The 27262-nt window shown below is 42.1% G+C and overlaps 1 protein-coding gene across 4 annotated transcripts in view; it reads left to right on the top strand.

Moving 5' to 3' along the window:
- The window catches only part of ITPR2 (inositol 1,4,5-trisphosphate receptor type 2), a 155125-nt gene that overhangs the window by 32666 nt on the left and 95197 nt on the right, over window positions 1-27262 (top strand). For all 4 annotated transcript variants that reach the window (XM_070755073.1, XM_070755074.1, XM_070755072.1 and 1 more), the window contains exons 2-9: window positions 1698-1768; window positions 8132-8247; window positions 9454-9540; window positions 14136-14294; window positions 17558-17656; window positions 18951-19034; window positions 20217-20363; window positions 21256-21351. In XM_070755073.1, the coding sequence (XP_070611174.1) occupies window positions 1698-1768; window positions 8132-8247; window positions 9454-9540; window positions 14136-14294; window positions 17558-17656; window positions 18951-19034; window positions 20217-20363; window positions 21256-21351 (859 nt within the window). The remainder of the gene's footprint in view (window positions 1-1697; window positions 1769-8131; window positions 8248-9453; window positions 9541-14135; window positions 14295-17557; window positions 17657-18950; window positions 19035-20216; window positions 20364-21255; window positions 21352-27262) is intronic.

Raw genomic sequence — 27262 nt, 5'->3', positions numbered from 1 at the left:
GCTTCTTTGCTGCCTTTTGCCGTTTTCTCAATTCTGGCTTTGTACGCATTTGTTTTTAAGGTTTACTCTTCTGTTTCCAGAATTAATCCCTCTGTCTCTTTCTTAGCCCTTGCTCAGACGTTACAGCGGTACCTCTACTTACGAACCTAATTCGTTCCGTGACCAGGTTCTTAAGTAGAAAAGTTTGTAAGAAGAAGCCATTTTTCCCATGGGAATCAATGTAAAAGCAAATAATGTGTGCGATTGGGGAAACCACAGGGAGGGTGGAGGCTCTGTTTCCTCCCAGGAGATTCCTAGAGAGGCCCCACAGAGGTTTCTCTCTGCCTTTTCCGGCCCTGTTTCCTCACAGGAGATTCCTAGAGAGGCCCCACAGAGGTTTCTCCCTGCCTCTTCCAGCCCTGTTTCCTCCCAGGATATTCCTAGAGAGGTCCCACAGAGGTTTCTCCCTGCCTCCCTGCCCAGGAGATTCCTAGAGAGGCCCCACAGAGGCTTCTTCCCACCTTTTCCGGCCCTGTTTCCTCCCAGGAGATTCCTAGAGAGGCCCCACGGAGGCTTCTTCCCACCTTTTCCGGCCCTGTTTCCTCCCAGGAGATTCCTAGAGAGGCCCCACGGAGGCTTCTCCCTGCCTTTTCCGGTTACAGTTTTGGAGGTTTGGGTTTGTAAGTGGAAAATGATTCTTGAGAAGAGGCAAAAAAATCTTGAACACCCGGTTCTTATCTAGAAAAGTTCATAAGTAGAGGTGTTCTTAGGTAGAGGTACCACTGTATCTCAATGACAATTATTTCATGTAATAACTTTTATAATTATATGTAGGTCTGGCTCTGCTCCTTTTTCCTCCTCCTCCTCCTCCTCCTCCACTACCACTACCACCACCATCATCAACCTGTGAACTTTAAAAATGGCACGAGACATTTCCCTCCATGCATAAACTAAGTGCTTCGGAGAGGGGCGGCATACAAATCTAATAAATTATTATTAATTATTATTATTATTACATGTGGGAGGGTTTTAGGTGCACAGAGGAAAATTCTCAGCAAAAGTAGCATTTCCTATTTTTCTGAGTTTTGTTCATAGAAGAGCAGGTGGCACGATGGCTGTGGGCCTTCCCCTCAATGAAGAAGGTGGATATTTCAGGGTAGAATTAAAAAATGAAAGATGTTATGGCATCTTATGTACATCAACCCCTTTGTCAATGCAGATAGTTCTCAAATTAAAATCACAGTTGATTGCAACAGAGTAGAGTAGAGTAGAATAGAGTAGAATAGAATAGAATAGAAGACTAGATTAGACTAGACTAGAATAGAAGATAGAGTAGACTAGACTAGACTAAAATAGTAGATAGAGAGTAGAGTAGAGTAGAATATAATATAATAGAATAGAATAGAATAGAAGGCTCCTAATGATCACAGGCCAGAATTTATTTATTCATTCAATTTTTATTTGCAACTAGAACCACATTGCAAACATAAAGTCAATACAGAACAGGATAACAAGAGTGCAGCTGGTAGTGGGAATAAAGCCTCCCGGTCCAGCTGCAAATTGGACACTGGTGCACTTTACACTTGGGGCTCTATATTTTGGGAAGGGTTTGTTTTGTGGTTAGGCGAAATCAAAAGAGCCGAAATCAATATCTTTGGAGACTTTGTTTGGATTCATAAATGCAAACGTCAATTGATTTTTCTTTTCTTTTCTTCTAGTCTCGTGGACGACAGATGTGTGGTTCACCCAGAAGCAGGCGATCTTTGCAATCCCCCCAAAAAATTCCGAGGTAAGCATTGTTGGAATTCATGGTTGGAATGTATTTCAATTTATTTTAGAAACATAGAAGATTGACGGCAGAAAAAGACCTCATGGTCCATCTAGTCTGCCCTTATACTATTTCCTGTATTTTATCTTAGGATGGATCTATGTTTATCCCAGGCATGTTTACATTCAGTTACTGTGGATTTACCAACCACGTCTGCTGGAAGTTTGTCCCAAGCATCTACTACTCTTTCAGTGAAATAATATTTTCTCACGTTGCTTCTGATCTTTCCCCCAACTAACTTCAGATTGTGTCCCCTTGTTCTTGTGTTCACTTTCCTATTAAAAGCACTTCCCTCCTGAACCTTATTTAACCCTTGAACATATTTAAATGTTTCCATCATGTCCCCCCTTTCCCTTCTGTCCTCCAGACTCTACAGATTGAGTTCATGAAGTCTTTCCTGAGACGTTTTATGCTTAAGACCTTCCACCATTCTTGTAGCCCGTCTTTGGACCTGTTAAATTTTGTCAATATCTTTTTGTAGGTGAGGTCTCCAGAACTGAACACAGTATTCCAAATGTGGAATTTTATTTTATTTGTTTTGTCAAGTACATATTGGTGGTATACAAAGATATAATATTTATATACACGACACTAGTAGGAGAGAAACATTAGGACAGGGGAGGGAAGGCAGGCTGGTGGACTTATACACGCCCCATATTGACCTCATAGGAATTGGGAGAGGTCAACTGTAGATAGTCTACGGGTAAAGTTTTAGGAGGTTAGGTGATGATACTACAGAGTCTGGTAGTGAGTTCCATGCATTAACTACTTGGTTACTGTTGTGGTTGGCTCTGGCCTAGCTCCTGCCCCAAGGACTGTGGATGTGGGGGAGACATCCACATGCTGCAGGCCTGTTTTGCCCCCAGTGGAATCTGCTGATGAAGGCTCCTCTGACCAAGAAGACATGAGTGACAGGGAGGAGGAGAGTGGGGCAGACAGCTCAGAAGGAGATCAATTCTCTAGCTCCTCCTTGGATTCGGAACAAGAGTTAATGATATAGCCACGCATGCGGAGAGCGATGCATAGGCAGCAACAACTGAGAGATTATTATCAAAGAAAATGAGGCCACCTGTGGTTGGGTGGGGCTGTGGTCATGAGTGAGGCTGCTATAAAGAGCAGCCTGTGGGTTTGGCCATTGTGGAGGATTATCTGATCGTTGAGTTTCGTGACTGCTTTACTGATTTTGACCTTTTATGTGCTGATTTTTCCCTGCTTTGAAACTAAACCAGAGCAAAGTGTGTTTCACTTTGTGAAAGAAGAAGGACTGTGAATTGCCTCACAGCTGCAAGCTAAGTATCACAGAACTGATAAGGGACTTGTACAAATTACCAGTTTGTTTGGAGACGAGGGCTCTTTGCTATACCAAAAGAGGGCTTGGTTTAAGTGGATTTTCATTATAAAGAACATTGTTTTGAATTTTCAAACGTGTGTGTGTCTGAAATTTGTACCTGTGAATTTTTGGGAGGAGTCTACCAGAGAGCCCGAGAAAACAGTTACTGAAGTCATATTTCCTGCAGTCGAGTTTAGAGCGGTTTGCGTGGTCGTGTGTTGTTGTGGGTGAAGCTGAAGTAGTCTTTCACAGGAAGGACATTGTAGCAGATATATAACAAGTCTTCTTTTGTGAACAGAGTCACATAGCTTCCTGACTTATTTTTATTTCCTTATTCTTCCTCTCCCAATTTTTCTTCTAGGGAAAAAAAAGAAAACCATAGTCCGATTTCCTAATTCTATTCCTGTTGCCCTTTAACCAAGAACCTCCCTTCGTAACGCTCCCCTTCTTATTTTAAAGTTAGCCGAACGGGAACAATGAGCCCATTGTACAAACACCTTATTTACACGGAGCAAGTTGGAACAACGGGGCAGGTGTCAGCCACACAGCTCACACCACTTTGACTTAACACTACTAAAGCCTTTAACCAGGGTTCAACGGATTAATAGAATAAAGGAAGTTGTGTTTGATGGACAGGACGAACCGCAATCCTTGTTCTGGGTCTGACACCTGTGTGTGTGTGTGTATATATATATACAGTATATGTATAAAATCATATTTTTGCTGATAATGAAAAGAAAGGGAGACTACTATAGATCTATTTCGAGATAGGTAGATAGATAGATAGATAGATAGATAGATAGATAGATAGATAGATAGATAAAATGATAGAAGGATAGATAGATGATAGATAGATAGATAAAAGGATAGAAGGATAGATAGATAGATGATAGATAGATAGAAAGATAGAAAGAAAGATAGATAGATAGATGGATAGAAGGATGGAAGGATAGATAGATAGATGATAGATAGATAGAAAGATAGAAAGAAATATAGATAGATGGATAGATAGATAGATAGATGGATGGATGGATGGATAGAAGGATAGAAGGATAGATAGATGATAGATAGATAGATAGATTGAAAGATAGAAAGATAGATAGATAGATAGATAGATAGAAGGATAGAAGGATAGATAGATAGATGATAGATAGATAGAAAGATAGAAAGAAAGATAGATAGATAGAAGGATAGAAGGATAGATAAATAGATAAATAGATAGATAGAAAGATAGAAAGAAAGAAAGATAGATAGATAGATAGATAATGATAAATGATGATAGATAATGATAGATAGATAGATAGATAGATAGATAGATAGATAGATGGATGGATGGATGGATGGATGGATGGATGGACAGGTAGGCAGGCAGGCAGGTAGGCAGACAGACAGACAGACAGACAGATATGTTTTTTTCTTTTCTGTCGAATATATATTCTATTCTATCACACAGAGACACACACAAATATACATGGTTGTGGGTGTATATATAGAATAGAACAGAATATAGGAAAAGAAAAGAGGAAGAATAGAATAGAATAGAAAATAGAATAGAACGGAATAAAATAGAATAGAATAGAATATAAGAAAAGAAAAGAAAAGAAAAAGAAAAGAGGAAGGATTAGAATAGAATAGAATAGAATAGAATTTTTATTGGCCAAATGTGATTAGACACACAAGGAATTTGTCTTTGGTGCAGATGCTCTCAGTGGACATAAAAGAAAAGTTCATCAAGAATCATAAGTTACAACTCTTAATGATAATCTGGGTGCAAATAAGCAATCAAATCATATTAGGAACTAATCAATATAATATAAATACACATAAGCAATCAAATCATATTAGGAACTAATCAATATAAATATTAAGGATACAAGCAACAAAGTTACAGTCATTAGTGGGAGGAGATAGGTGATGGGAACGATGAGAAGATTAATACAGTAGTAGCGCAGACTTAGTAAATAGTTTCACAGTGTTGAGGGAATTATTTGTTTAGCAGAGTGATGGCATTCCGGAAAAAACTGTTCTTGTGTCTAGTTGTTTTGGTGTGCAGGGCTCTGTAGCGACGTTTGGAGGGTAGGAGTTGAAACAGTTTGTGTCCAGGATGTGAGGGGTCAGTAAATATTTCCACAGCCCTCTTTTTGACTCGTGCAGCATACTGGTCCTCAATGGAGGCAGGTTGGCAGCCGCTGTTTTTCCTGCAGTTCTGATTCTCCTCTGAAGTCTGTATGCGTCTTGTTGGGTTGCAAGAACCGAACCAGACAGTTGTAGAGGTGCAGATGACAGACTCAATGATTCCTCTGTAGGACAATATATATTTTGCCTGGCTGATTTGCAAGGCGGCAAAGAAGAGAGAATCGAAAAAAAGAAGCCAAGTTAGAAACCAAGTTTCTCTTAAGGCGTTGCCGCCGAAGAAGAAGGGAAGAGAAGAAGGGATTGTTTTCAGCCAGACAAGCGTGAATAGTTGACAGATGTTCTTCTGTCCTTAAAAAAACAGTCACCTGCTTTTTAACTCCTAATTTTTTTGCAATTTTTAATAATTCATTTCCCAAAGTTAAAATACAAAATTTTAACTTGGTCCAAAAGGAGGTGGGCGGCTCACAAATCTATAAAAAAATTAAATTAAATTAAAATGAAGCTAAAATACAGGGAGTCCTTATGACTTATGACAGTTTATTTAGGGATTTCGAAGTTATAACAGTGAAAACATTTGTTCGGCGAAAGAGACAGAAAGAAAGACAGAAAGACAGAACAACAGAAAGAAAGAAAGAAAGAAAGAGAAAGAAAGGAAGGAAGGAAGGAAAGAAAGAAAGACTGAAAGACTGAATAAGTGAAAGATAGAACAACAGAAAGAAAGAAAGAAAGAAGGAAGGAAGGAAAGAAAGAAGGAAGGTAAGAAAGAAAGACAGAAAGATAGAACAAGAAAGAAAGAATGAAAGAAGGAAGGAAGGAAAGAAAGAAAGACTGAAAGATTGAAAAGCAGAAAGACAGAACAACAGAAAGAAAGAAGGAAGGAAAGAAAGAAAGAAAGAAAAAAGAATGAAGGAAGGAAGGAATGAAAGAAAGACAGAAAGACAGAAAGACAGAAAGACAGAACAAAAGAAAGAAAGAAAGAAAGAAAGAAGGAAGGAAACACAGAAAGAAAGAAAGAAGGAAAGACAGAAAGACTGAAAGATAGACAGAAAGACAGAACAACAGAAAGAAAGGAAGGAAGGAAGGAAGGAAGGAAGGAAGGAAGGAAAGAAAGACTGAATTAGAGGAAAGGAAGAATTAACTCTGGACGTGGCTCACAAAAACAGTTCACAAAAAACCAAACTTTCTCTTCAATGGCCCTTCTGTGCTTCATTGTGCAAATGGAACAGTCGAGTTGAACAGGAAGTCATTTGCATGTGTTTTTAGAGGTTTTCAGAGGGAAGCCGTTTTTTGAAAGACATGGAAACTGGGGGGGCGGGGGGGGGGAGAGAGAAAGCACTTTCTTTCTTGCACAAACAAATCCGCCATGGATTCCCAGCTCCGCTACCCAATTTCCCAGGAATTGTTCACTTCATGAAAACATGGATGGAAGACCAGGGTTTCACCTATTCTGAATGTAAACTGAATGTAAACATGCCTGGGATAAACATAGATCCATCCTAAGATAAAATACAGGAAATAATATAAGGGCAGACGAGATGGACCAGGAGGTCTTTTTTCTGCCGTCAATCTTCTATGTTTCCATGTTTCTAATGTGCGAATCTGTTATCAGGAAGATCTCTGAGATCTGTTGTTCCGTCGGTTTCTCTGATAAAAAGCCATGGAAGAGATTAGAAGCATTTAAAATGGGGATTTATCGGTGGCTGTTAGGTATAAGCTATCAAGAGTTTGTTGCATAAATCAAATCCAGAAGCACACACAGATAACTGATGCAGCAGGATTCATTTAATCTCTTTATAAACATCATATATATATATACATGTGTGTGTGTGTGTGTATCTACCTACCTACCTACCCATCCATCCATCCATCCATCCATCCATCCATCCAGGGATCCATCCAGGGATTACTGTATATATGTATGTATGTATTTCCTCCACTGTTTCTAATTCCTCCTTTATGTGCGTATATATATTACATATTTTTGCTGATAAGTGAGAAGGAAGGGAGCCTGTTATAGGTCTATTTCAACCTTGTTATGATCTCATCAACAAGACATACCCTTATTGGGATTTGAACCTGTAGCATGCTGCATGCAAGGCAAGATATTAACCTCTGTGCTACAGGCTCGCCTCCAAATCAGCTTTTACCAGGGAAGAGCCATTTTACTCTGAAAAATACCCTACGAAAATAGACTAACAATCCTGGGCCTAGAAAGCCTAGAACTATGGCGCCTAAAACACGATTTGAGTATTGCCCACAAGATCATATGCTGCAACGTCCTACCGGTCAATGACAACTTCAGCTTCAACCGCAGCAACACAAGAGCACGCAACAGATTCAAACTTAATACGAACCGCTCCAAACTTGACTGTAAAAAATATGACTTCAGCAAGTGAGTTATCGAAGCGTGGAACTCATTACCTGGCTCAGTAGTGTCAACCCCTAACCCCCAACATTTTTCCCTTAGACTTTTCACAATTGACCTCTCCAGGTTCCTAAGAGGCCAGTAAGGGGCGTGCATAAGTGCACTGGTGTGCCTTTCGTCCCCTGTCCAATTGTCTTTCCTTTCTCTCACTTATCATATATATTCTCTTTCTTTCATATATCCTCTCCTCTAAGTTCACTTTACCCTTATATATATTATTGCATGTCTATTTTTCTTCCTATGTATTTGTGTATTGGACGAATGAATGAATGAATGACTGAATAAACGAACGAACAAACGAACGAACAAACAAACAAACAAACAAACAAACAAACAAACAAACAAACAAACAAACAAACAATAAGGTATTTCTGCAGAGCCAGGGGAGAGAAGGGCCTTTTTAAAATGTTGGTTTTGTGTTTTGGCTTTTCAGATTGTCTTTTTAAAGTATGTCCCATGAATCGATACTCCGCACAGAAGCAATATTGGAAAGCCAAACAAGCCAAACAGGGTAACCACACCGAAGCAGCCCTGTTAAAGAAATTACAAGTAAGGATCTTTGGGGAAGTTCTAATTCATTTCTTTCTCTTCTTCTTCCAATGACTTCTGATGTTGCCTTTTTTCCTTTTCTCTCTCTCTCTCTCTCTTACACCGTGATGGCGAATCCTATTGGAGGGCACGCGAGACTTTGCCCTGTATTAGCTCCACCACGCGCCGGCTGATTTTTGGCCTTGAGAAAAGCCGTTGAAAGGCCTGAAGCCCCAGAGACAAAATAATCTCCCAACAGACAAACCGGAAGTTCGAAAAAACCGCACTTCTGGTTTGCGGTTGTGCTGTTTTTTGCCCTCTGGAGGGTTCAGGGAAGCTTCCTCAAGCCCCAGAGTGCAAAAAACCAGCACAATGGGCAAACTAGAAGTGCGTTTATCCAACTTCCGGTTTGTCTGTTGTGCTGTTTTTTGCACTATGGAGGCTTCATGGAAGCTTCATCAAGCCCTGGACTGCAAAAAACCCAGCACAATGGGCAAATTAGAAGTGTGTTTTCCCAACTTCCTGTTTGTCTGTTGTGCTGGTTTTTGCCCTCTGGAGGTTCAGAGAAGCTTCCTCAAGCCCCAAAGTTCAAAAAACAGCACAACGGGCAAACTAGAAGTGGGTTTATCCAACTTCTGGTTTGTCTTGTTGTGCTGGTTTTTGCCCTCCAGAGGGTTTAGGAAGCTTCCTGAAGCCTCAGAATGCTAAAAACAGCACAATGGCAAACCGGAAGTGAGTTTCCCCAAACTTCCGGTTTGCTGATTTGGGCAATTTTTTCACCTACCAGGCTTCACAAAGGCCTGTGTGCATGTGAGGGGTGGGGTGGGGGGCAGCATGGGTGGTGCGCATGCATGGCAGGGAAGAGAAGGGTGTGGGCATGTGCCTGCAGACTAGCACACCCACCCACCCTTTTGGCAACTTTCCCTGACTCTCACTCCGGCCTAGTGCAGGGGTTGGCGAAGTCGGCTCTTCTATGACTCCTGGACTTCAGCTCCCAGAATCCCTGAGCCAAGCATCGTAGCTCAGGAATTCTGGGAGTTGAAGTCCACATGTCATAGGAGAGCTGACTTGGCCTACCCCTGCCCTAGGGTACCAAGACGGGCCCGGTTCATCCTCCTCAGAATCTGTCAGTAACTGACCTGGTTGTGGACCAGTCACAACACCTCCAAGGCCCCCTCCAAACTCTGCGAGTGGGCTAATAATTCAACTGGGCCGATTCCCTTGCAGCACGCGGCTGAATTGGAGCAGAAGCAGAACAAATGCGAGAACCGGAAGCTACTGGGAGAAATTGTGAAATACAGCAATGTGATCCAGGTGAGTCTTCTCTTCTCTTCTCCTCTCCTCTTTCTTCTCTTCTCCTCTCTTCTCCTCTCTTTACTTCTTTTCTCTTCTCTTCTCTTTTCTTCTCTTCACTCCTTTTCTCTCCTCTCCTCTCCTCTTCATTTCTTTTCTCTTCTCCTCTTTCTTCTCTTTTCTTCTCCTCTTTTGTCTCTTCTCTTCTCTTCCCTGCTCTTTCTTCTCTTCTCCTCTCTCTTCTCTTCTCTTCTTTTCTTTTCTCTTTTCCTCTTTCTTCTCTTCTCTTCTCACTTCTTTTCTCTCCTCTCCTCTTCATGTCTTTTCTCTTCTCTTCTCTTCTCTTCTCTCCTCTTCTCTCCTCTCCTCTTCACTTCTTTTCTCCTCTCTCTTCTTTTCTCTTTCTTCCCTTCTCCTCTCCTCTCTCTTCTCTTCTCTTCTCCTCTCCTCTTTCTTCTCTTCTCTTCTCTCTTCACTTCTCTTCTCTTCTCCTCTTTCTTCTCTTCTCTTCTCTCCTCTTTTCTCCTCTTTCTTCTCTTCGCCTCTCTCTTCTCTTCTCTTCTCTCCTCTCCTCTTCACTTCTTTTCTCCTCTCTCTTCTTTTCTCTTTCTTCCCTTCTCCTCTCCTCTCTCTTCTCTTCTCTTCTCTTCTCCTCTTTCTTCTCTTCTCTTCTCTCTTCTCTTCACTTCTCTTCTCTTCTCCTCTTTCTTCTCTTCTCTTCTCTCCTCTTTTCTCCTCTTTCTTCTCTTCGCCTCTCTCTTCTCTTCTCTTCTCTTCACTTCTTTTCTCTTCTCCTCTTTCTTCTCTTTTCTTCTCCTCTTTTGTCTCTTCTCTTCTCTTCCCTGCTCTTTCTTCTCTTCTCCTCTCTCTTCTCTTCTCTTCTTTTCTTTTCTCTTTTCCTCTTTCTTCTCTTCTCTTCTCACTTCTTTTCTCTCCTCTCCTCTTCATGTCTTTTCTCTTCTCTTCTCTTCTCTTCTCTTCTCTCCTCTTCTCTCCTCTCCTCTTCACTTCTTTTCTCCTCTCTCTTCTTTTCTCTTTCTTCCCTTCTCCTCTCCTCTCTCTTCTCTTCTCTTCTCTTCTCCTCTTTCTTCTCTTCTCTTCTCTCTTCTCTTCACTTCTCTTCTCTTCTCCTCTTTCTTCTCTTCTCTTCTCTCCTCTTTTCTCCTCTTTCTTCTCTTCGCCTCTCTCTTCTCTTCTCTTCTCTTCACTTCTTTTCTCTTCTCCTCTCCTCTTTCTTTTCTTCTCTCTCCTCTCTTCTCTTCTCTTTCTTCCCTTCTCTCCCCTCCCCTCTCCTCCATTCCCATTTCTATTCCTATTCCATTCCCAATTCGCTTAACAACCAAGCAACTAAATTAACAACTAGGGGCAATTCACTTAGCAACGGTGGTGAGAAAGATGGTATAATGGGACAGAACTCACTTAAGATCCGTCTCGCTTAGTGACAGGAACCTTGGGCTCAATTGTGGTCATTGAGTGGAGAATTCCATGCACTTCCACTATGTTTGCACGACAAGCTCGTAAGCGTGTCAGAGGTGGGTCCTTTTAATTTGATTAACAAAGCACCATGCCTATCTACAGTGTGCACAGTTCTATAGAAGTACCATATTTCTTGCAAATAATATCTGGCATTTGCTCCAGAGGTTGAAAGTGCAGGCCATAGGTAGGTCTCCTATTTATCCCAGAGCTGTCCAGAGTTTACTGACTTAGAGTAACCCCATCAGGACTGTGATTCAATGGTGGGTTAAACATTACCAAATATGCCCATGTTACACCAACACTCCGCAGTCTGCATTGGTTGCCGATCAGTTTCCGGTCACAATTCAAAGTGTTGGTTATGACCTATAAAGCCCTTCATGGCACCGGACCAGTTTATCTCAGGGATCGCCTTCTGCCGCACGAATCCCAGCGACCAGTTAGGTCCCACAGAGTGGGTCTTCCCCGGGTCCCGTCAACTAAACAATGCCGCTTGGCGGGACCCAGGGGAAGAGCCTTCTCTGTGGCGGCCCCGGCCCTCTGGAACCAACTCCCCCCAGAGTTTAGAATTGCCCCCACCCTCCTTGCCTTTCATAAGCTACTTAAAACCCACCTCTGCCGCCAGGCATGGGGGGAATTGAGATCCTCTTTCCCCCTAGGCCTTTACAATTTTATGTATGGTATGTCTGTATGTATGTTTAGTTTTTATAATAATGGGTTTTAAATTGTTTTTAGTATTGGATTATTATGATATGCTGTCTTATTATTGCTGTTAGCCGCCCCGAGTCTCCGGAGAGGGGCGGCGTACAAATCCAATCAATCAATCAATCAATCAATCAATCAATAAATAAATAAATAAATTTATCTTTCTGGTTGGAACATCATATAACCCTTGAAATTTAGAACTGTTAAAAAGAATGAAATAATTACAGTAGATAATTACAGAGAATATTCAAATAAATTGTACATTTGTAAAAAGAAGTAGTAAGTAAATAAGAGGATATATTGCTCCTAGCAATTTTATGTATGATAGAATTTTACCCTTAAACAACTTCTAAAAAGAGTGGGGTGAATAAAAGCCCTTGTTATATGTCTTATGTTTGTTTTGGTTTGTGTATGTCCAATGAAAAAAAAAGAATGAAATCCTTTTTTTTCCTTTAAAAAGAAAAAGTTTAGTTTAGTTTAGTTTAGTTAGTTTAGTTTATTTAGATTTGTATGCTGCCCCTCTCTGAAGACTCGGGGCGGCTAACAACAACCAAAAACAATGTAACAAATCTAATATTAAAAAGTAATCTAAAAAAACCCCAATTTAAGAGACCAATCATACCAACAAACATACCATGTATAAATTCTATAAGCCTAGGGAGAAGGGAGAAAAAAATTTCAATTCCCCCATGCCTGACGACAGAGGTGGGTTTTAAGGAGCTTGGAAAAGGCAAGGAGGGTGGGGGCAACTCTGATATCTGGGGGGAGCTGGTTCCAGAGGGCCGGGGCCGCCACAGAGAAGGCTCTTTCCCTGGGTCCCGCCAAATGACATTGTTTAGTCGACGGGACCCGGAGAAGGCCAACTCTGTGGGTCGCTGGGATTCGTGCGGCAGAAGGTGGTCCCTGAGGTAATCTGGTCTGGTGCCATGAAGGGCTTTATAGGTCATAACCAACACTTTGAATTGTGACCGGAAACTGATCGGCAACCAATGCAGACTGCGGAGTGTTGGTGTGACACGGGCATATTTGGGAAAGCCCATGATTGCTCTCGCAGCTGCATTCTGCACGATCTGAAGAAATCAGCCACTCTTAAAATAGAAGTTAGGAGGAAGCTTCTTCCAAAAAAAAAAAAAGCCATTCAAAATTTTCAATTCCTAGGTGGTTTATAAATGAAAATTAAATGAGGAAAATTGAATCAGGAAGTTTAATTTGCCACCTCGAAGCTTTGTGAGGACTGAATAAAACTTGGTTTAGTGGTGGTTGAGTCACCTTCCATCGAGGCTGTTTGGTAGAGAATATGTACAGTTTGTACTCAAAGCTATCTTAAAAAAAAGCCACAATAACAGTGATAGGATATATATCATATGTGTCCCTTGTGACATTGCCCAGATAATTGTGTCAGGGGTTCATCATTTGTCATTTGTGAATTACGGCTCATAATTTGAGCCATTCGAGTGTGGTGGAGAGTTGATAACATTGGCAGCGTGAGGATTGTAAATGAATAGCAGTAGCTGTTATATAGACTTACGTTCCACTTCATAGTACTTCTCTAAGCAGTTTAGAGTGTCGGCCCCCAACAATCTGGGTCTTCATTTTAGCGACCTCGGAAGGAGGGCAGGCTGAGTCAACCTTGAGCTGGTCAGGATTGAACTGCTGGCAGTTGGCTGAATTTGCCTGCAATGCTGCATTCTAACCACTGCACCGCCAAGGAAGGAAGGAGGGAAGGGAGGGAGGAAGGGAGGGAGGGAGAGAGGAAAGGGAAGGAGGAAAAGAGGAAGGGAGGGAGGGAGGAAGGGAGGGAGGAGGAAAGGAAGGAAACAGGAGGAGGAAGGGAGGAAGGAAGGGAGAGAGGGGAAGGAAGCAAGGGAGGGAGGGAGGAAAGGGAAGGAGGAAGAGAGGAAGGGAGGGAGGGAGGAAGAAAGGAAGGAAATGGGAGGAGGAAGGGAGGAAGGAAGGGAGGGAGGGAGGGGAAGGAAGGGAGGGAGGGAGGGAGGATATGGGAAGAGAGAGGGAGGGAGGAAGGAAGGAGGAGGAAGGGAGGAAGGAGAAGGAAGGGAGGGAGGGAGGAAAGGGAAGGAGGAAGAGAGGAAGGGAGGGAGGGAGGAAGAAAAGAAGGAAACGGGAGGAGGAAGGGAGGAAGGAAACAGGAGGAGGAAGGAAGGAAGGAAGGAAGGAGAAGGAAGGGAGGGAGGAAGGGAGGAAGGAAGGAGAAGTAAGGAAGGGGGGAGGGTGGGGGAAGGAGGGGAGGCAGGAAGGAAGAAGGAAAGGAAGGAAATGGGAGGAGGAAGAAACGAAGGAAGGAAACAGGAAGGAGGAAGGAAGGAAGAACAATAACAGTTATATACCACTTCACAGTCCTTTACGGCCCTCTCCAAACAGTTTACAGAATCAGTATTTTGCCCCCCAACATCTTATTTATTTCTTTTCCTCCCTGACAGCTGCTTCATATCAAGAGCAACAAATATCTCACCGTCAATAAGAGGTTGCCAGCCTTGCTGGAGAAAAACGCCATGCGGGTCTCTTTGGATGCCGCCGGGAACGAAGGCTCCTGGTTCTACATCCAGCCCTTTTGGAAACTGCGAAGCGAAGGGGACAACGTAAGTGTGCGGAATTCGAAAGGGGCTGAAGTTTTTGGACGTTCCTTGCCGGCGTCCTTTTACATTTCCAACATTCATTTGACATCCTCCTTCTCCATATTGTCTTCCTTGATTGCTCTTTCTGGCTAAATTGTAATCCCTGATTCAATCCTGCAGGTGTCTTTCGCTAACATTTTCTCTGCCCTGATGTAGCTGTAAGTTATTTCCTTTTTTCTCCTCTCTGGCATGGCATGAAATGCATCCTGCACTAAATACAACCATGTGCTGTGTCTGTAGTCGAAAGGTTGTGATCTTATTGTGGGTGTTCTGCTTTTTAAGGAGCAGCACAATACGGCATTTGCACAAGCTAACATCTTCACGGGTTTTGTCTTTCCAACCTGCCGCAAAAAAACCCCCAAACAAATAAAACCCCAGAGAAAAATCCATGGAATTCATATCATTTCATCAGGGTGGATAAAAATCTTGATTAAAAAAGTATAATTTTAAAAATCAGATTTTTAAATTTTGAATTGGATTTTTTAAAAATTTAAATCTGTTATTTTTACTTTTGTCAAATTTGTGGTAATAAAATGTTTTTGGAATAAAAAAAATCTATCTAAAGATAGTTTTCTATTTTAGATACATTAATAATTTAGTTTAATTGAGCACAAAATGCAGCTTAGCTATGTAGCCTGAGGCTGTCTATTCTTCAATACAGTGATACCTCGTCTTACGAACACCTCTTCTAACGAACTTTTCAAGATACGAACCCGGTGTTTAAGATTTTTTTGCCTCTTCTTCCGAACTATTTTCACCTTAAGAACCCAAGCCGCTGCTGCTGGGGTGAAGGGGTTTCTTTCCCCCCCCTTTTTTGAAGAAAGAAAAGGGAGGGGTGGCTTGGAGGGGGAAAGACTTTGCAGAGAACAGCGTGCTTGCAAAGGCACTGAAACGGTGTCTTTTGAAGAAAGAAAAGGGAGGGGCGGCTTGGAGGGGGAAAGACTTTGCATTAACAAAAGTAGGAGAACAGCGTGCTTGCAGAGGCACTGAAAGGGTGTCTTTTGAAGAAAGAAAAGGGAGGGGCGCCCCCTTGCCTTTCTTCCTTCCCACTCACCCTTTAGCCTAGCCTTGCTTCTTCCACCCGCCCCCTTTAGCTGCTCCTCCCTGCCCTCTGTTCGCCTCCCTTCTAAAGTTTGGGATTTTCCTGAAGGATTTGCATGCATTATTTGCTTTTACATTGATTCCTATGGGAAACATTGTTTCGTCTTACGATCTTTTCACCTTACGAACCTCCTCCTGGAACCAATTAAGTTCGTATCATGAGGTACCACTGTATTTACATTTTTGGTTCACTCGCCCAACTTCGCACGCTGATGCATTCACACAAGTTCGCAGCAGAGGTGACAGTGGCTCTCCAAAAATTTATGATTTCAATTGAGCTGGTTTAAATCCAACCTTTTGACTAGCGATTTCAATCAAATCCACCTTGTCATTCGTTTTGGTTCATTTTGCTACTGACCTGCCCAGTGAACGGATCACAAAACCCCACAAATTAATGTATTTAAAACTTCGAACATCTCGGTAAATCCTGCCGTAACATGTTTTCATGTTCCACTTTGCTGAATTACAAGGAGTGGAGTCCCCTGGTTGCAGTGTTATCTTGTGGGTGCTTGCTACCACTTGTAAGTTACTTTGCCCTTGCATGGGTATTTAGCCGTTTTCCTTAAAAGTCTTCTAACTTTTTCTGTTGCAAGAAAATATGCGTGGAATTGCATGAGAGTCGGGAAATGTATGCTATGCGCAATCTTTGTTGTTCTTTTTCAGCTCGGTTGTTATTAAGACCAAGCTGAGTCCATAAATGCTGCAGAATTCCTGGAAGCCGTGTCTTTTACTAGTATCATGTATATAAATATTACATCTTTGTAGACCACCAATACGCATGTGACAAAACAAATAAACAAATAAAATAAATAAATAAATAAACATCAGCCACTGACAGGCACACGAGCAATGTTTACACCCCATTGGAAAGAGACAATTTAAAAAAAAAGAAGGAAAAATAAAAGAGGGAAACACCACCTCCCCATCAATCAATATCCAGATTAGTAGTGATCAGCTGCAGTGGAGGTAGTAAGTTTAGGCACCATTTATTGAATACTTAATAGTTCTTTTATTGTCCTTCCTTCTCTAGCACCTTAGTATAATCCTTAATTACTTTTAAAACAGGAAATAAACTAATCGTATGCTTTTACCCATAAACGCTTTCATGGTTTTAATCATTATCTAGAACTGAACTTTTATAGCAATGAAAGAAAATTGAGCTACTTGCTTAATCTGTTATCCTACTGAGCCTTGTGGGTTCAGTACAAAACCTTCAAATGTGACTGTGCTCCTCAACAAATCATGCTGTCTATCATTTGTCCTTTTGGTGGCTATTCAAATAATTTGATTTAATCCACTGAAAAAGAGTCCAAGCACTTATTTGAACACTTATCTTGGCTGGGAAGCCACTCCCACCCAGTCACATGACTTTTAAGCCACCCCCGGGTCACTTGATTGTCAAGCCACTCCTACCTGGTCACATGACTTTTGCTACCAGTTCAACTTGCTACTGGAATGATAGTCTGGAGGACAGAAGGAAAAGGGGGGACATGATCGAAACATTTAAATATGTGAAAGGGTTAAATAAGGTCCAGGAGGGAAGTGTTTTTAATAGGAAAGTGAACACAAGAACAAGGGGACACAATCTGAAGTTAGTTGGGGGAAAGATCAAGAGCAACGCGAGAAAATATTATTTCACTGAAAGAGTAGTAGATCCTTGGAACAAACTTCCAGCAGACGTGGTTGGTAAATCCACAGTAACTGAATTTAAACATGCCTGGGATAAACATAGATCCATCCTAAGATAAAATACAGGAAATAGTATAAGGGCAGACTAGATGGACCATGAGGTCTTTTTCTGCAGTCAATCTTCTATGTTTCTATGTTTCTATGATGTTAATATATGGTCAGAGTTAAAGAACAGGGACCCATAAAATCCTGACGGTGAAAATACATAAAGAAGGTGGGTTCCAAGTTGAAATTAATTTTTATTTATTTATTTTATTTATCTTTGTTAATCAAGTATAGGATATATAGGATATAATTGTAATCCAAACCCACAAAGCTCTTACTGGCCATCAGATATTTACACATTAGGAATCCAGCAGCAGAAATACTGTGATTTTTTAAAAAAATATTATTTTAAATTGAATGGTAACATGCGACTCTTTTTTTTACAACTTCAGATTCTTGTCGGAGATAAAGTGGTGCTGATGCCGGTTAACGCCGGACAACCCCTACACGCCAGCAACATAGAGCTCTTAGATAATCCGGGATGCAAGGAGGTAGGTTTGAATGAGGGTTTGGGCATCTAACTAGGTTTTTTTTGCAAAGGTTGCAGCCCAGGGGTCATCCCAGGTGTTCCAAAAAAGAACTGATCGGGGTCAAATTTCTGTTGTCCCTGGCATCATGTATGGTCTCTGGCAGTTTGTTTGTTTGTTTGTTTGTTTGTTTATTTATTTATTTATTTATTCATTCAATCATTCATTCATTCATTCATTCATTCATTCATTCATTCATTCATTCATTCATTCATTTATTAGATCTTTATGCCGTCCCTCTCTGAAGACTCGGGGCGGCTAACAACAATATAAAAAACAATGTAAACAAATCTAATATTAAAAATAATCTTAAAAACCCAATTTAAAGAACAACTCATACATACAAGCATACCATGTATAAATTCTATAGGCCTAGGGGGAAAGACTATCTCAATTCCCCCATGCCTGACGACAGAGGTGGGTTTTAAGGAGCTTGCGAAAGGCAAGGAGGGTGGGGGCAACTCTGATATCTGGGGGGAGCTGGTTCCAGAGAGTCGGGGCCGCCACAGAGAAGGCTCTTCTCCTAGGTCACGTCAAACGACATTGTTTAGTCGATGGGACCCGGAGAAGGCCAACTCTGTGGGACCTAACCTGTCGCTGGGATTTGTGCGGCAGAAGGTGGTCTCAGGGGTATTCTGGTCCGATGCCATGAAGGGCTTTAAAGGTCATAACCAACACTTTGAATTGTGACCGGAAATTGATCGGCAACCAATGCAGACTGTGGAGTGTTGGTGTAACATGGGCATACCTTGATTGCTCTCGTAGCTGCATTCTGCATTCTGCACGATCTGAAGTTTCCAAACACTCTTCAAAGGTAGCCCCATGTAGAGAGCGTTGCAGTAGACGAGCCTCGAGGTGATGAGGGCATGAGTGACCGTGAGCAGTGATTCCCGGTCCAAATAGGGTCGCAACTGGTGCACCAGGCGAACCTGGGCAAACGCCCCCCTCACCACAGCTGAGAGATGTTTCTCTAATGTGAGCTGTGGATCGAGGAGGACGCCCAAGTTGCGGACCCTCTCTGAGGGGGTCAATAATTCCCCGCCCCAGGGTTATGGATGGACAGATGGAATTGTCCTTGGGAGGCAGGACCCATAGTCATTTAGTAACCGTTCAAAGTTACAACAAAGTTCAAAGTTACAATGTAAGGGGATATAAAGGATATAAAACAGAGAATTTGTCAAGTGTTAATATGATAAAAACTTTTCCACGTGGTTATTTCGTAACCTGATGTAACAATTCTTCATCTTCTTGAACGCAGGTCAACGCAGTGAATTGTAACACCAGTTGGAAAATCACCTTGTTCATGAAATTTAGTTGCTACCGTGAAGACGTACTTAAAGGGGTGAGTATATTTTTTTGGTAAATTGTTATAAAATTGTATTCATTTTTAAAGCTCCCCGTCTTAACTGTTTTAATGATCAACGGGTAATATTTCCAATTGGTCTGAAACCTACCTTTGATAGCAGGGTCCTTCTAGAGTCTTGTTTACCCATCTTCAAAAGCAGGAGTGGGTTCCTTAGTTTTCTCTCTATGGGCGACAAATCTTCTCAACTCTGCAGCCATTTGGGATCTCTGCCTAAATTTTATGGAAAGACTACTAAATAAATCAGTGTTTTTCAAACCTTGGCAAGTTTAAAATATGTGAAGTCCACATATGTTCAAGATGGCCAGATTTATTTTTTAAAAACCTATCCATTTATCCATTCACCCATCCACCCATCAGTCCATCTATCCATCTATCCATCTATCCATCTATCCATCTATCCATCTATCCATCTATCCATCTATCCATCTATCCATCTATCCATCTATCCATCTATCCATCTATCCATCTATCCATCTATCCATCATCTATCCATCTATCCATCCATCCATCTATCCATCTATCCATCTATCCATCCATCCATCTATCCATCTATCCATCTATCCATCTATCCATCCATCCATCTATCCATCTACCAAATGCCACTCACGCATCATCATGAAATCTCCAGAACCATAAAGTCTACACACTTGAAACTTGGCACATACAGTATGTTCCTCTTGGCTTCTAGGTGCTTGCTAAGAAAGGATTTTTCAAATCAGTAGTTATTTCTTATATTATTGTTAACATGCTCTGATGCTAAGGAAGTAGATGTTCTACTCCTCCTCCCCACCTGAAAAGAACTCTGTTTCAATTGCCAGTTGCCTTATAGGAGGGAGGGAAGGAAGGAAGGAAGAAGAGGGAGGGAGGAAGGAAGGAGAGGGAGGGAGGGAGAGGGAAGGAAGGGGGGGAGAGAGGGAGGGAGGGGGGGAGGAAGGAAAATATAAAGCAACTGGCAGTTGGAACAGAGTTGGAACATTTTCAACCTTTAACTGTCAATTTACCAAGCCCAATCACATAGTTTCATAGTGGAGCATGGGTACCCAGCTACTAGTAGAGTAATAAATCTAACAAAGCACACATTTTCCCTATGGACGTCTCTTTCATTCCACCCCTCTCTCTTTCCCCCCCCCCCACCTTTCCATCGCTATGTCTATTCAGGGAGATGTGGTCAGGTTGTTCCACGCTGAACAGGAGAAGTTTCTGACCTGCGATGAATACCAGCAGAAGCAACACATTTTCCTTCGCACAACTTTGAGGCAGTCGGCCACTTCGGCAACGAGTTCAAAAGCCCTGTGGGAAATAGAGGTATTTTTTCCTCCCTCCCCTGCTTCCCTCCTTCCCTCCTCTGTTTTCCTTCCTTCCTCTCTCTCCTTCCCTTCTCCTCCTTCCCTCCCTCCCATCCTCCCTCTTGCTCCTTTTCCTTCTGTTTCCCCCTCTCCTTTCCTCCCTGTTTTCCTCTCTCCCTCTTCCTCCTCTCTTCCCCATCTGTCCTTCTCTTTCTTTCCCTCCCTCTCTTCCCCTCCCTCCCTCTCTGCCTCTCTCTCTGCCATCTCTCTCTCTCTCTCTATTTATCCATTCAACCAACCAACCAACCATATTTATCTATCTGTCTGTCTGTCTGTCTGTCTCTTTATATCTCTCATCTTTCCCTCTCTTTCTCTCTTTCTCTCTCCCTATATCTCTTTCTCTCTCTCTAATCTCTCTCTTTCTCTAATCTCTCTCTTTCATCTTTCTTTCTTTCTCACTCACTCTCATCTCTCTCTCTCTAACTCTCCATCTCTCTCTATCTCTCCCCCTCTCTCTGTCTCTTTCTCTCTTCATCTGTCTCTCTCTCTCTCTCTCTCTCATCTCTCTCTCTGTGTGTGTCTCTCTCTCCCCTCTCTGTCATCTCTCTCTCTCTCTCTATCATCTCTCTCTCTGTCTCTCTCTCTCTCCCCCCCCTCTCTCTATCTCTATCATCTCTCTCTCTCTCTCTCTCCCCCTCTCTCTATCTATCTCTATCATCTCTCTCTCTGTGTCTGTCTCTCTCCCCCCCTCTCTCTATCTATCTCTATCATCTCTTTCTGTCTCTGTCTCTCTCCCTCCCTCCCTCCATCTCTCTCATCCCAGGGCTGTCGGTATGGGGATGAATCAGGTCGAATCCCAACGTTGAACGTTGTGGCCATATTTGACACCTCCCCGGTGTGTCTCTCTGCAGGTGGTGCATCATGACCCTTGCCGCGGTGGCGCAGGACAGTGGAACAGCCTCTTCAGATTTAAACATCTGGCGACCGGAAACTATTTGGCTGCTGAAGTAAGGAATACATTTACTTGAATGCAGGAGAAAGATCAGAGTAAACCTCTTTTTTCACGAGAGATTTCATGTGTGTCGGTGTGTGTGTGTGGCGTGGAAGGAGAGATTGCCTTGTTGTTTGTTGTTCTCAGTTGTGTCTGACTTTTCACGATAACGCGGACCACCAAATGCCAGCCCCCTCCCCCCCATGTTCCACCGTCTCCTGGTGTTGGACCGAATTCATGTTCATTGCATCCGTGACCCTACCGAACCATCTCATCCGCTCTTGTTCTCCTTCTTCTTTGGCCTTCCATTTGTCCCAACTTCAGGGTCTTCTCCCAGGAGTCCTCTCTCCTTCTTTGGTGGCCAAAGTCTTTGAGGGGGTCCTTGGTAGCTCTCTGAGCTTGGTTGTTTTCTTGCAGATGTTTCAGGACCCATCTAGGTAACATCATCCGTGCTAGAAGGAAGGGGGGTTGGGAGGAGGAGGAGAAGGAAGAGGAGGAGGAGGACTGTAGGGTCCTTGGTATCTCTTTGAGCTTGGTGATTTTCTGGCAGATGTTTCATGATGATCCAACTAGGTAACATCAAACTGATCAGGAAAGACTTCATGGACTCAATCTGTCTAGTCTGGAGGACAGAAGGGAAAGGGGGGACATGATCGAAACATTTAAATATGTGAAAGGGTTAAATAAGGTCCAGGAGGGAAGTGTTTTTAATAGGAAAGTGAACACAAGAACAAGGGGACACAATCTGAGGTCAGTTGGGGAAAAGATCAGAAGCAACATGAGAAAATATTATTTTACTGAAAGAGTCGTAGATGCTTGGAACAAACTTCCAGCAGACGTGGTTGGTCAATCCACAGGAACTGAATTGAAACATGCCTGGGATAAACATAGATCCATCCTAAGATAAAATGCAGGAAATAGTATAAGGGCAGACTAGATGGACCATGAGGTCTTTTTCTGCCATCAATCTTCTATGTTTCTATGTAACATTGTCAGTGCTAGAAGGAAGGGTGGTTGGGAGGAGGAAGAGGAGGAGGAAGAATGTAGGGTCCTTGGTGCTCTCTGAGCTTGGTGATTTTCTTGTAGATATTTCATGAACCAACTTCGTAACATCATCAGTTTGGAAGTGGAATCTATCTATCTATCTATCTATCTATCTATCTATCTATCTATCTATCTATCTATCTATCTATCTATCTATCTATCTATTTATTAGATTTGTATGCCGCCCCTCTCTGTAGAGAGTTAGAAGGGACCTTGGAGGTCTTCTAGTCCAACCCCCTGCTTAGGCAGGAAACCCTACACTACTTCAGACAAAGTAGAGCAATGAAAAAAAGGCCTGCAAAGACTTAGGATTGGAAAAACATTATTTGGAGAGAGTAACAATGAAAAAGCCTGCAAGGTAAGAGCTGGAAAGGTTATTAGCACCTAGTTAGGGCTGAAAAAATAGCTTAAAAAAGAGCTAAATTCAGCATATAAGACCCACCCAATTTTAGCCTCTTTTAGGAAGGAAAAAGGTGTGTCCTATACTCCAAAAATACAGTAGATAAGGCTCCACAGGACTCAAGGAAGGTTGGACTTAGTTTGCTTGTGGCTACGTGAGGATTTTAGACTGATGCCCCCTTTCACTCCCCCCCCCCTCTCAGTCCTTCCCTCTCCAACAGAAAAGTTCCTAATAGACCATCTAACTCAACTTGTTTCATTCATGAATCTAATAAACTACCTGCAGAAACTGGTCATCTAACCACCTTTTCGGAGAGCTTTGCTGTTCCCAACGGATGGTTTCAAAGCTTATTTCCAGAAAAGTCCTTTTTTACTTTCAGCGTGGACATTTATTTATTTTTATTTATTTATTTTGTCCAATACATAATACACATTGAAGAGAAAGATATGTAATAATATAAGTAAAGAAAAGAATAGAAGAAAAGATATAAAAGTATAGGTGAACATATTTGAAAGGAAGAAAAGATCAATGAGATAAGGAGAGACAATTGGACAGGGGACAGAAGGCACACTGGTGCACTTATGTACGCCCCTTACTGACTACTAAGGAACCTGGAGGGGTCAATCGTGGAGAGTCTAAGGGAAAAATGTTGGGGGTTAGGGGTTGACACTACTGAGTCCGGTAATGAATTACACGCTTCGACAACTCGATTGCTAAAGTCATATTTTTTACACTCAAGCTTGGAGCGATTAATATTAAGTTTCAATCTGTTGCGTGCTCTTGTGTTGTTGCGGTTGAAGCTGAAGTAGTCATTGACAGGTAGAACGTTGCAGCATATGATTTTGTGGGCAATACTTAGATCGTGTTTCAGACGTCGTAGTTCTAAGCTTTCTAGACCGAGGATTGATAGTCTACTTTTGTAGGGTATTCTCTTTCGAGTGGAGGAGTGAAGGGCTCTTCTGGTGAAGTATCTTTGGACATTTTCAAGGGTGTTGATGTCCGAGATGTGGTATGGGTATCCTTCCTTTGAATTTCAAAGTGTCGGTCTGGTCAACCATCAAGAGCTTATCTTGTCATACCAAATGTTTGTTGGTGGGGTGGAGGAAATTTGCGGAAGGAACACTGATGCCCTTTGCTCATCCTTTTCAGCATTGCTGGAAAGAATGACGTTGTGGTACGGATTGATTTTTCTTAGGGAACCATGCTGTCGACATCTAACATTGTGAATTTGATCAATGCAAATCCGATAACTTTAGGAAGGAGAGAAATGCGAAGATCTGTTCATTCGTGGACCCATCATAGCAACTTGCAAAACAAAAATATGTTTTTCTTATTTGTTTAAACCAGTGGCCTTCCCATTCCCCCTTCATCGTATCGGTTAGGACCTTAGGAGAAGTTCAAGTTCAACTAATGACACACCTTCGTACTTTTAAAAATTGATGGATTATAATAACAATAACAACAGAGTTGGAAGGGACCTTGGAGGTCTTCTAGCCCAACCCCCTGCTTGGGCAGGAAACCCTACACTACTTCAGACAGATGGTTATCCAACATCTTCTTAAAAGCTTCCAGTGTTGGAAGTGATTCACAACTTCTAGTGGCAAGCTGTTCTACGGATTTAATTGTTCTAACTTTCAGGAAACTCCTCCTCCTTAGTTCTAAGTTGCTTCTCTCCTTGTTTAGTTTCCACCCAAGATTCTACCCGCAGGTGTTTTGGAGAATAGGTTGACTCCTTCTTCTTTCTTCTTGATTTATTTATTTTTATTTTATTTTATTTTATTTTATTTTATTTTATTTTATTTTATTTTATTTTATTTTATTTTATTTTATTTTATTTTATTATTTTATTTTATTCATTCATTCATTTGTCCAATACACAAATACATAGGAAGAAAATAAACATGAAGTAATATATATAAGGATAAAAGTGAAAATAGAAGAGAAGATATATGAAAGGAAGAAAATATATATGATATATGAGATGAAGGAAAGACCATTGGACAGGGGACGAAAGGCACGTACGCCTCTTACTGGCCTCTTAGGAACCTGGAGAGGTCAATCGTGGAGAGCCTAAGCGAGAAATGTTGGGGGTTAGGGGTTGACACTATTGAGTCCGGTAATGAGTTCCACGCTTCGACAACTCGATTGTTAAAGTCATATTTTTTTACAGTCAAGTTTGGAGCGGTTCGTATTAACTTTGAATCTGTGGCGTGCTCTTGTGTTGTTGCGGTTGAAGCTGAAGTAGTCATTGACCGGTAGGACGTTGCAGCATATGATCTTGTGGGCAATACTTAAATCGTGTTTTAGGCGCCGTAGTTCTAGGCTTTCTAGGCCCAGGATTGTTAGTCTATTTTCGTAGGGTCTTCTGTTTCGAGTGGAGGAGTGAAGGGCTCTTCTGGTGAAATATCTTTGGACAGTGTTGATGTCTGAGATGTGGTATGGGTTCCAGACAGATGAGCAGTAGTCAAGGGTGGGTCTGGCAAAAGTTTTGTAGGCTCTGGTGAGTAGTGTGAGATTGCCGGAGGAGGTTGGAGTAGAAGAACTCCAAGGTCCATAATTCTCTTTCTAGGCCAGGCGTCACACAGAAGGTGACTCTAGGCTTACAAACATTGATTAAAATACACTATAAAGTGTTCAAACAATAGATAAAGGGTTCAAATTTAAAATGCAGTTAAAGTAAAACTGGAGAAGATAACCAGAGTGAGGCTGGCAGGGTCAAATGAATCATTAGTTTGGAAACTTTATCTAAAAGACTTTTAAGTCTAGCCGCCTTCAGAGTTTGTTGACTCTTATCTGGTGCCAATTTGCCTTGAACGTTAGTATTTCAGTTAGTACTACTTCGGTATAGATAGCCAAGTACTGTACTGGGTTCCTACCAGTGTAAGGGAGCCTTGTAAGGCCTTAGTAAGGCCACACTTGGGATACGGCATCGAGTTTTGATCCCCATGATGCAAAAAGGATGTTGAGACTCTAGAAAGAGTGCAGAGAAGAGCGACAAAGAGCGGCGTTAGGGGGCTGGAGGCTAAAACGTATGAAGAACAGTTGCAGGAATTGGACATGGCTAATTTAATGAAAAGAAGGACCAGGGGGAGACATGATAGCAGCCTTCCAATATCTCAGGAATTGCTACAAAGAAGAGGGAACCAACCTATTCTCCAAAGCATCTGAGGATAGAACAAGAAGCAATGGGTGGAAACTAAACAAGGAGAGAAGTAACTTAGAACTAAGGAGAAATTTCCCAACAGTGAGAACAGTTAATCAGTGGAACAACTTGCCTCCAGAAGTTGTGAACACTCCAACACTGGACGTTCTTAAGAAGATGTTGGCTAACCATCTGTGTGAAGTAGTGTAGGGTTTCCTGCCTGTTGTGGTTAGCTCTGGCCCAGCTCCTGCCCCAAGGACTGTGGATGTGGGGGAGACATCCACATGCTGCAGGCCTGTTTTGCTCCCGGTGGAATCTGATGATGAAGGCTCCTCTGACCAAGAAGACATGAGTGACAGGGAGGAGGAGAGTGTGGCAGACAGCTCAGAAGGAGATCAATTATCTAGCTCCTCCTTGGATTCGGAACAAGAGTTAAAGATACAGCCACGCATGCGGAGAGCGATGCATAGGCAGCAACAACTGAGAGATTATTATCAAAGAAAATGAGGCCACCTGTGGTTGGGTGGGGCTGTGGTCATTAGTGAGGCTGCTATAAAGAGCAGCCTGTGGGTTTGGCCATTGTGGAGGATTACCTGATCGTTATGTTTCGTGACTGCTTTACTGACTTTGACCTTTTGTGTGCTGATTTTTCCCCACTTTGAAACTAAACCAGAGCAAAGTATGTTTCACTTTGTGAAAGAAGAAGGACTGTGAATTGCCTCACAGCTGCAAGCTAAGTATCACAGAACTGATAACGGACTTGTACAAATTACCAGTTTGTTTGGAGACGAGGGCTCTTGGCTATACCAAAAGAGGGCTTGGTTTAAGTGAATTCTCATTATAAAGAACATTGTTTTGAATTTTCAAACGTGTCTGTGTCTGAAATTTGTACCTGTGAATTTTTGGGAGGAGTCTACCAGAGAGCCCGACAGAACACTGCCTAAGCAGAGGGTTGGACTAGAAGACCTCCAAGGTCCCTTCCAACTCTGTTGTTGTTGTTGTTGTTGTTGTTGTTGTTGTTGTTGTTGTTGTTGTTGTTATTATTATTATTAAAGGCCAGTTGCAGAATCCACAAAATGAATCAGAGACTTTCTCTACCTTGTTATCTTTCGCCCTGTCGTGTTTGGGAAACTTTAATGGAGACAATTTGGAGTTTTGGAGATTAAGCGAAAGGAAACGTGGTCTTTCTCGGGCCCATTTTTTTCCCCTTTGGCCTGGGATCACAGCTCCTTTATTTTTTAGAGAGCCCTTGATGTCGTTTCTAGAGGGAGCGACGGGGTTTGTTTGCTTGGTCTCCTTGCCAAGAACAACCTTTGAAGAACGTGTGGTCTGATTAAGCCT

This window comes from Erythrolamprus reginae, chromosome 6 (assembly GCF_031021105.1).
Source record: "Erythrolamprus reginae isolate rEryReg1 chromosome 6, rEryReg1.hap1, whole genome shotgun sequence".
NCBI lineage: Eukaryota > Metazoa > Chordata > Lepidosauria > Squamata > Dipsadidae > Erythrolamprus > Erythrolamprus reginae.
This window is presented reverse-complemented; position numbering and strand designations above follow the sequence as displayed.